Source organism: Magallana gigas, chromosome 10 (assembly GCF_963853765.1).
Source record: "Magallana gigas chromosome 10, xbMagGiga1.1, whole genome shotgun sequence".
Lineage (NCBI taxonomy): Eukaryota > Metazoa > Mollusca > Bivalvia > Ostreida > Ostreidae > Magallana > Magallana gigas.
In genome coordinates this window covers 10,604,659-10,616,036 of record NC_088862.1, presented here as the reverse complement: position 1 = coordinate 10,616,036, position 11,378 = coordinate 10,604,659, and the positions used below count along the sequence as shown (strand labels likewise).

The following is an 11,378-nucleotide window of genomic DNA, read 5'->3' as shown; positions in this document are numbered from 1 at the left end:
TTAATAAATCATAGTTTTCCTGGAACAATGACGTCAACTAATTTCTAAAAAAATGATTTGATCTGATTGGATCTATAAAGCTATAGCTGCTTAATAAAACAGAAAAACAAGACAAGAATCATTATTTTAAGCCTTCTTGAAATAATGTTACAGAACGTAAAAAGAAAGTTATTTTTCATATTAACAGTATGTACTATATTCTATGTCCATGGATCCACTGTCGAAATGCTACACGGAGAACGGTTTTCTGGACCTGTGGTGACAGTTGTAGCGACTGTTGGTCAGAAACAGTGCGTAAAAGAATGTCTAGCTAGACCAAACCTTTGTAAAGGGATAAATTACCAAAGGAAGCACTTGTTGTGCGAGGTAGTATCATCTACAGAAAAATCAGAATCGTCACAAGATTACGCTAAAGCAAGCATTGAGCAGGTAAGAACATATGATAATCTTATAAGTTTGAAAAAAAAGCTTTAACATTATATTAAATGTAGAAAAACAGCTTAAATATTGAGCTGTGTTACTATGCCAGTTACCATGTGGCATTTTTGTCCCTGCAAATCATGTAAAGAGTTTTTTAAAAGAAAATTCAAATATGTAATTGTATGCAGTATAAAAATCGATTTGCTTTTAATGGTTAGTATCATTTTTGGAAGAAAACCCCCCACATAGAAATTCACATTATATTTCATGTATCTTCAAGCTCTTCATCTTTAAACTTTATAAGCAGACACACCGTGTAAAAGCCGATGATAGGCAAGAAGACCTTTACTTAAAATGTGAAATTCATGAATCTAATAAAAGGCTCTAGAATGTTAGATGGGAACTCTGTCGATATAAGCGATTTTATTCTTAAAATTTATTGATTATTTACTACTCCTTTACATCTAGCTTACTTTTATCAAATCCATTATTATAATGAGCGAGGATATCCTTTGTGATTTGTTGGGTGTGTTTGCATCTGGTCAAAATAGGGAAAAGATAGTTCATGTAGATATCTGGAAAATGCATGTTAAGGGGGCTGGCTGCCATTTTAGACAATATTGATCTCCTTTAAAAGAAGAGCTCCATATAAAGATAATGGGAAATGATGAAATTTTATATTAAAATATATGAAATTTTTCTTTATCAAATAGTAGTTGATAGTTTCAGAAATCGCATATAAAATTTTCAAATAAATCTGATGGTTTTATATAAAATTATATTTTGACCCCCCAGCCTCCTTAAAATTCCCTTCATTCTGTACATGTTTTAAAAAGACATTGATTGAACTGGATTTGGGCATTCTTTCATGTACATTCATATACAAATATATTGAGTGGATGCAACAGAATTAATGTTTGATGAAAACTACTATTCCCGAAACAACAATTATGTTTTATTATAATCATGTAATCAGCTGCAATCATGAACCGATCTATTACAAACTTTTAACTGCTTTTACAATTTTACAGGCCTGAGATCCCATGAATAATGAATAACCAAAATTATTCTCTGGTTCATTAACTATTGTATATGACTAATAATAATTTTATCAGAGAATACGCAGTATATTGGTGTAGCATAAACCCATCTTCAATGAACAAAACTCTTTAATCAGTTAGTGGTCATTAACACCAACGATATTGCATGCAGACATATCTGATTATTTAAATTAATCTTGCCGATCGATTATTCAGTAAGTTGTTTTATCTTTATTGTTTAATAAGCTCATCTCATATGAAAGATAAAGTGAGCTTTTCTGTTCACTCTTTGTCTGACGTCCGTCTGACTGTCCGTCCATCCGTTGGAATTTTTAATTACCTATTTTAACTTCCTCTTAACTAAATCTTTAAAAGCCTTTTGGGTTTAAAGCTGTTTAAATGAAAAGTCAATTCCTTTTTTAAGTCATATAATTTGAAATTTTCTTAGCTTTTAAAAGAAATCATTTTCTTATAACATATTTGGGCATTATAATTGAAATTTGTATTGAAGCATCCTGAGATGATGCAAATTCAGGTTTGTTAAAATTATGATCCGGTGGGGTAGGGTATATCACAATTGGAGGGGAAGGGGTTGTTACATAGGAATGGTTAGAGAAAATCTTTGAAAATCTCTTCAAAATCTGTAATCCTATGAAACAACAAAAATGGATTGATGACAAACATAAGATTTTTTTTATAAGAAGAATGTTGATCACACATGATATTATTTCATTCTCTTTTTAAAACAAGCTGCTCACAAGGCAATAAGACACCAGAGGTTCTTTTTTTGAAATTACAGAAAGATTTTAAAAAGTTATACGACTCTATATTATTTATACATAAACAGATGACATTATACATATGTATATTTAAAGCCTACACAGTTTTGTTCATGTAATTGTACAATAATTTCAATGAAAAGCATTGACTCCGATTTAAATAAGATATGTCTACTTATTCTTGACATATTTTTGTTAAAAAAAGAACTGTTGATTTGTGGCCATTTGTTTGAACCCAACTTTCAAGTCAACCTTTTATGATCAACTCCGCTATTAGGGTTTGTTGATTTTTCAGATGGATGAGATCAATAGTTGTCGTGCATGTACAGCGAATCAGAAGTGTGTGCAGCTTAAAAGCAATCATTCATACTGCATCAAAGGCACGTGTCATAACTTTTGAATAGTTTTATTTAATAACTGTAGATAGTATGAGTTAGTGAAACTTGCATTTTTCTTTATATTACAAAGATTCCCAAAAAGAATATTTAAATTCAGTTTTTCCCGGCGATTTATAATGAAAGTTTTATATAACTATTAGATAACTTCTCAATCATACTTGTTTAAATCAATTAGTGTGCGTAAACATTTTTTTTTGAAATTTTCCAGTTTATTCTTGTATGCATCACATAAAACCCATTTTATTGTATATATTTTAATAGTAAATTATGAACATTTTGTCTTTTTATATTACATTTAGACGATATTGACATGACCGACTGCACAGGTTATAGTAGTATATCACCATTTCTACCGAATGGTTTATACAGAATTAAACTTCCAGTCGTTGGTCACGTGACAGCATTTTGCGTAATGGACATTGATGGAGGAGGTTGGACTGTAAGTGTTTTTATTTAAAATAGCGCATTTACATGTATTTAATAGATCCACCTTATTTTTTATTTGTCCATTTAATTTTTGATTCCTTTCACTTTTAAAAACTTTATTGGACGAAAATTGCAATTGTTTGACAAATAAATTCAATCTTGAGTTTTTGAAAGGTCATTTTTGAATTTTTAAAATTTGACTACAATGTACATATAAGGCATATGCTTTTTTGTTTTTAATTTGCAAACAATTATGAACTGATGTTAAGCACAACTGCCACAAAATGTCAGAAAAATTTGATTTTTAAAAAGCTTGTAAGCAAGCTTCATTGAAAAGAAATAAGTATTGTACTCACAACTTTTTTACATGAATAAGTAATGTAAATGATACTTGTAACCAACAAACGTAAATTTGATTAATTGTTCATTAAATCAAGATGAAAGGAAATTAAAATAGTATATTTTTCTTTCTTTTTATTATCATACATCTTGGCATAGAAAAAGTAATCAATGTTTAGAATCTAACAAGGACTATATTTTTGGCGTAATATTGGCGTTGGAAAATATCACGTGTTTCGCAATTCAGAATTGCTGCAGATTAAAGAGTCTGTTTTAGCATTTTAAAAACAATAACATTAATGTTGAATTTTTTTTACTCATGTGAACTAATGATATGATACTTGGGTTTCAGAATATGTTTTTAAAATATGATTTGCCTATCAAATTACATTTTTCTAAGCTTTTTAAAGTGCCCATTCTGTGCATTGATTTTTGTGAAAAAAATCACTAAAATCAGTTTTTCTCTCTTATCAAATGGTCAATATATTAGATTTTCTGTCAGTTTATATCTTTATATAAAGTCTTCATTATACATAAAAAATCAGAAATATTTTATCATTGGAAGCATAAAAAAATAATCAAAATTTCTTCAAAATTTAAGAAAATTAGAGGAAATTCAGGCTAAGCAATATCAATTTTAGTATAAATATTCCAATTTCGTAGTATAAGCTGATAGACATTCTTATATTCTATCATTTCATATGAATAGAATCTTCAAATCTTAAACAAATGTCTACAGAACTACTAAGAGCTACACTTATTTTTATCATCCTTTACGTTGAGGAAAATGGTAGTGACCTTGACCTGACCTTTAAGCAAAAACAAAAAGGTCAAATTTGATTAAACTGATAGAATCATTCGGTAATATGATCCGTTTGACTGTGTCAAAATTTCATGAATTTCTTATTATAAGAACTATGTTTGATAACGAGAAGACTGCTTCCTTAAAATAAAAATGCTAAAAAATATTTAATAATTTTGAATTGTGTCCCTGTGAAAAGGGTATGGCCCTTTATTTAAACAAACCTGTATCCCCTTAAACTCGCGATATTTCGTCTCAAGTTTGGATACTAAAAATCTGTGGAAAGTTAACAGTCGGCCGGCCGGACAGACGCACAGGAGGATATGTACATCCGTGAATAATAACAGACGGATGGCCGGACAGACGCACAGACAGACATACGGACGCCGGACAAAAAGTGATAGAAAAGTTAACATATTAAAACTAATTTGAAATCAATTGTACGAAAGTAAAATTGTTAAAAACATGATGTGAGTGACCATTTTTAATTGGTGTGAATATGATACAAAATGCATCAAATTAATATTTCAGTAGCAATTAATATGCATCAGGCATAATTGTTCTGATACACCGAAGAATGATAACATAAATTTTTAAAGTGTCTGAATTAATCATTATTCAATCAATATACCCTATCAAGCTTTCTGAAATTACAAACTTTATTGGTACTTTTATCTTATAAAATATCAAAAGTATAATGCTCCAATAAGAGTGCAAGAATGCATAAAAGGTAACCAGCTTGTTTAAAGTGCAAACTTTTATTGTTACTTTTTTTTTCGAAATTTAGCAGAAATGTTGAGCTTAGTTTGGAATTTTCGGAGTTTCTTCCTCTTTTCTTATAAGATTGCAAGTTTTGAAATTGTCAAACATTTTGTCATCAGGAAAGTAAAAGTGAAACAACTTGCAGACACCTGTATATTGTATCAGACCAGTGATAATTGATTCTGTTTTCTGTGTCAATCAGTTGATAGACGTTGCTTGTGATAAGTCATAATTAAAGAGGACTGGTGATCACTTTAACCGAATATAAACCAAAATATGATAAAACAAAGAATTCATATTAAAGAAGACTAGTTAAATGTTAGGGTTTTTATATAAAAGTTGATGTGTTTCTTTAAATCTGATAGTTGGTATATTAACATATATTAAATTGAAAAGGAAATCCTTATTTTTAATGCATATGATGCACTTATATATTTTTTAAATAATTCATAAATGAGTAGAGAACAAGACTGATAATTTGCAGACACAAGACTCAATAAATGTTTAACCGAATCTACGTCTCAATAAAACCTTACTTTCAAAGAAAATTCATTCCACACAAATCTACAAAAGGAAACGTAAGGAGTCCATATTATCGCCACCTTCCTTCGGATATTTTAATTCCTTTTCTAATTTATAAAGTGAAATTATCAAGAGTATGCCTTTTAACCCCTCGCCCCAGGACTGTTATATATATATCCCGGTCCTTCATTGGGAAATTTCAAATTACCAAAATTTTCAAGTTGAAATTCTGGAAAATATATCTCGGACCGACCTTGCAAATCAACAGATCTCTCGGATCCCCCTTTTCTCGAAAAAAATTCTGAATGTGCATATGAATTGAAAATAACTTTGATTATTTCAAATAGGTTTTCCAGCGTAGATTTGACGGCTCAGAAGATTTCTATCGATCATGGGCGGAGTATAAAAACGGCTTTGGGAATCTAACGGCTGAATTTTGGTTTGGTATAAAACACATAAACAGTTTTAATAAATGTTTTCAATTTTTTTTTTGCAGAAACAATCTTACTCAGTTATCTGTCATAAATATATCATAATTTGTCCTTTTTGTAAAGGATCCCGTGACTCAATTATGTTAAATTGGCAAATGAACTAAAACATATAATTTAAATACAAAGTAGTATTCAAATTAAATGATTTTGCAAATCACTTTATTAAAATGATTACAACTTGTATGCCTCACAATGTCGGGTTGTATTCAGGATATATAGAACTAAAACTAAAAAATACAACCTATGATACCCACAACACTAGTTATACTTTATGCAGATAAATATTGCCCCGTTTTATTTTCAACTCTTTCTCCTTCGTTAGAAGTGGGTGAATTTAAGGCTGGGTGTATTCTGATATTTACCCTTTGACTGAAATAACTTTAATTATTAAATTATTACTTGATTTGATAAGGTTGATGAGATATAATTTCTTTTTGATACAAGGCAATGAGAAGCTCCATCATCTTCTAAGTCAAGGATCATTTGAACTGCGGATGGACATGAGTGATTTTACAGACCAGACTCGCTATGTCAAATATACACATGTAGATGTGATGGACGAATCCAGCAAATACACCATAAGCATATCAGGATATTCTGGAAATGTTGGTAATATGATTAATAATACTTTAAGCAAATCCACAATAGGCATATCAAGATATTTTGGAAATGTTAGTAAGATCATAAATAACACTTCCCTTATTAAGGTCTTCCGCTCGGAAACGGAAGACCTTACTACTATTCTGAAAAATTTTCAGATTTCTTCTTATTATTTTTTCTTCTATACTCTGTCCCGAGTTTTTGCTTCCACCACTTTTTGCTTGATATTTCAATAATAGTAAATACCTTTGTGTTCAAACTACGTTCATCCACTAATATGAAAAATGTCCAGATTATCTGTTTTGAAACGCCCCCTCTACCGCTTCAGGTTTCAATACACATCCCAAAATTGAAAGTCTACGGAGATTTTGCATTGCATCAGCCATTATTAAGCCCGGATGATAACGTTAAAATATTGCGCGATGTATTCCGAGTGTATTCCGAATGGAGAAAAGATGTAAACATTTCCCATTAATATAAATCTCCGTAAGATATTTGTTTTCGTTCCTGTGAAATTTTATGAGTGAAAAGGGATAATTGTTCAATGAAGATATCTTGGATATATTCCCTTTCATCGATTTCAACTGTATTTCTTTCACAGGTATGTGTAATTTTATTAAAAATCATCAAAAAGCGATGGAAGCAATAACCTGGGACAGACTATAGACGCCAACTTTGATCCTTAATATCTCGCTCGTTTGTTCACCGATTGATTTGAAATTTTCAGGTCTGATAACATGCCGCGCAATGTTGTCGTTTTATACGCGGCTATGTGAAGGCTGCCCGATTAATTTCACAGCGATATGTAGAAAGTCACTTGTCTGTACTTCATAAGATATGACGTCATAGTTAACTTTGACGTCACGATCTGCATTCCTTTGGATCATTCTTAGGGAATGTATCGTAACATAATAAATGATATTCATAGTGCATAATATAAAACCGCTTCATTCCTTTACATAGACACTGTTGTAAATACTAGTGATACTAAATTCAATATCACCGATATGGAGTATTAAAAAAATCAACAGTTTTAAAGCTTCGTAATAGGTAAATAACTATTCATAAACTAATGGTTTTAAGACTCCCCCTGCTACGTGTAGTCTAACGAATGGCGATATGTATATGCATATAAAAAACGACTTGGCACAAGTGAAAGATAAAAACAATCTTAGTATATTTTAAGTGAAATCGGGAGAGAAAATTAGTACCAATGTGAATCTTGCTGGGGGAAACCTACAGATTGACCCGATTTTGTGTAAATCGAGCCTAAAAGGTAAAAATGTGCCTATTTTCGATGGCGGTGCGAAATGTTTTGACAATATTTCAAATAAACGAAATATTTATATGAACCCCCAGCAAGAACTGTAAAATACATTACTTATCGAAGGATTTTTCATAAAAATATTTTTGATTTAATGACATTGTTCACTTGTGCTGATGCGATTTTTATAGATCATTTACCGTGTTAGAATACACCCGTCACGTGCTTAAGAAAAATATATGACGTCACAAAAATACATCAAATATAGTGTTGGATGTCACTGTTAATTTATGTAATAAAAGTTTATAGAAACTCGCTCAGTAAAAGTATTTTTCGATAATTAAAATAGTATCATTTTTCAATATATATTTAGCTTTGGACAGCCTTAACATAGCCGTTTTTTGATGAAAATTCCCATCCGGTTGTGAATTATTCCCCTTTTAGTAAAATTTAACTACTTCTTTTGTCCGGAGGGTTTAGCTTTAACGACGACTGACAGAGTCTCAAAGATTTGCTGGTTTGAAAGCGAATACATTGAATTTGTGCAAGACATATTTCATTTCTTATTTAAATGCAAATAAAAGGAGTTGTATAGGTGTTGAAATAAAGGATAATTTTTTTTTTTAAAAATCACGTATTCTCCGTTATAGTTGATCTATAGCGTGTCTTTAGTTGAATATACATTTTTTGTTCGAATGAATGCTAAAATATAAATCCAGTTAATGAAGTTTTGTCTTCCAACATTAGTGTAAGTGTTTTAAAAGTAAAGCAATAAGAAATAAGAATTGTGATACTACCGGTCATACAAATTGATCAAATTTCTACTAAGTATGCATACGTTTTATATTAGAAATGCAATATGTTTGAACATCAGAATACATGAACCAATGTTTAAAAATCAATTATTATCAATAAACAAGGGACTTTCAAGGGCTGGGTAGTCTTGATCAGTTTTTATTCTTTATGAAATAAAAATCCCTTAATAGGAGAGCTGGTTATGAAGAAATAGGAACACATTCTCATCTTGAAGCTTACAATTTGGATTTGTTCTTTACTACATGATGGTTAATACGGCTAAATAAGTAGTTGAAAAAAATCAACATTGATTTTAAGAACCACCCAGCCCCCTATAATATTAAAGCAATATTTCTTGTATTTTTTTTAAGGCGACTGTTTCACCAACGGTTCCCAGATCATCAGCAATATGAAGTTTACAACGAAAGATCAAGATAATGATATGAACGCTTATAATAATTGTGGAATTCAGTTCCCCTCCGGCTGGTGGCATAGATCATGTCATTGCTCAAATCCAAACGGGTTATATCTAGCTGGTGACACAACAATATTTGGAAAAGGAATTACCTATCTACCGTGGTTAACGCACTATTATTCCTTGAGAACCGTTCGTTTAATGGTAAGAAAAGTTGGTTCAAAAAAATGATCGTAGTATCTTTTGAATCTTTGAACCAATTCGCAATGGGTCAAATAATTATGTGGAGAATGAGTTTTAATTTCTACCAGGATATTAATCCTATTTTCATTGGTTTCATTTCTTCTCTAATTGTTCGTTGAAATGTGATCTTGTTAACAACAAATCTCTAAATGAGATTTTTTTGGTCTTAATTTTTTTCTTCATATTAATAAAAAAAAGATCGAATGCAGATTTTAACTTGAAGTTATATCTATGATTAGTTAATTTTTTGCAAGATATATTTAGACGAATCATAAAAAATGCTGTATTGCTAGGGTGTAAATAGTTGTTTTGCAAATGTTATGGGGACAATTAAGTTACTGACCACAACACATTTTTTTTTAAAACAATTTTTGCCAAACTGTTTTTCCTTTCAATTAAGCAATAACATCAGTATGCGTCATAATTTCTTAGGCTATTCTAGCAGAACTTGGGAAAAACACATTAAATGTATTTCATAGGGAACTCCGACAACCCACCTTTATTATTATCACTATTCAGGTTTTTTTGTTTTGTTTTGTTTTTTTAATAAATTTCAATATAGTTACGTACATCCTATTTTACAATCTGTTGATATGTGAACTAGGATTTATTAAAGTCAATGATATACTCAAAAATAGACCACAGAAGATGAAAAGCCAATCGGAAGCGACTCAATTTTGAATAAAGTTCTAATATCAGGTAATGGTTATTAAATTTGAATTGTTTTCCCGAGCTCTGTCGACAAGGCATGAAAAGCTGCGAATGATTTCTTATATGGTATTGGTGAATTTTGATCAAGATATCGTCAGGAAACTCATCAAAATTTAGCTGTAAAATGTATAACCTTTAATTAAATTATAATATATTTAAAAAAGTTAATCATCAGCTCTTTTCTTAAAAATAAGTACATCGACGACCAAAGTTGGGTATTTTTTAGACGTTTAACAGAGTCAAAATGTTATTTTACAATATGCACATTAAAAGTGTTTTTTATACTTATCATTTGGCATGATCTGTATTTTATGAAGACATATTTCGGAAATAAACGAAATTTTTTTTAGTATTACATGTATAATTATTTTTTTTATCGTTGTTATTCATGTCTTATATTTATCAATACTCGTCTGCCTAAACTTATATAGGTTGAAAGTATTTTGCTGTATTCAACAGACATGTTTTAAATGGTCATGCTCACGATTTTGTCAAATTATATTCTTATCTTTATTGTTTACAAAACATAGGTAATGCAATGCAACCAACATTTGATTGCATGTCAATATCAAAGTTATAAGAGACAGAGCTCAACATTCTTTGTTATGTAAACAAGGTTCGTGCCATTATTTTGTTTACATTTATTCAACATGGGAAATGTTCTTTATATAATGAATTGCACATGTAATCTGCTGATTCTAGGTCTAAAGCTGGAATTTCTTCGAAACATTCAAAATGTGAAACCAAAACATCATAGTCACCAAAGATTTGTTTACATAAAGAATTCTGAGCTATGTATCTTGCTGGTGATTCGACGACTGACACTTAAGTTTTGGCTGAGCAATAGAAATATCTTACTGAAGCACTGTAAACATTTAAATTGAAAAAAAATAAACAAAAATCGTAATCATGCCCCTTTAAAAGCCATTTGAGATTCAAAGGGATTTCATGTAACGTTGTCATTTACCATTTTCATTTACATTTAATATTTTAACGTATTTTAGGTATTATTTTTTGAATTTTATGAGTGATTATTATGATCTAGGCGTAGTCAAATCCATTTAAGCACGCAGATCATTATGATAAATTCAATCACGCCCCTACCATAATGTTCTAATAATATTGACATTTTTACGCTATTTTTATGACTCCCACCAACTTTCCTCTCTTGCCGCAGCAGTAAGTCATTTACGACAATAATGAAATGTATTGAACTATACGTTTCAAAGTTAATTCATAGTGATACTGCAAACAAAAACATTGGATAATAAACAAATGAATGTAAATATCTATTATTAAATGCGTAAACTTATAATTAACTTATGTTTTTTGGCATATATTTTGTGGACAATTCATTTTCGTAGTCAAGGA

The 11,378-nt window shown here is 30.2% G+C and overlaps 1 protein-coding gene across 1 annotated transcript; it reads left to right on the top strand.

Moving 5' to 3' along the window:
- The first annotated feature begins 2,940 nt into the window (after positions 1-2,940).
- LOC105337038 (ficolin-2-like) lies at positions 2,941-10,238 on the top strand. Its single transcript, XM_066073243.1, has 4 exons — positions 2,941-3,076; positions 5,836-5,932; positions 6,424-6,588; positions 9,010-10,238. The coding sequence occupies exons 1-4, from the start codon at positions 2,948-2,950 to the stop codon at positions 9,282-9,284; spliced, it is 666 nt and encodes a 221-aa protein (XP_065929315.1). The 5' UTR covers positions 2,941-2,947; the 3' UTR covers positions 9,285-10,238.
- Positions 10,239-11,378: the final 1,140 nt, after the last annotated feature.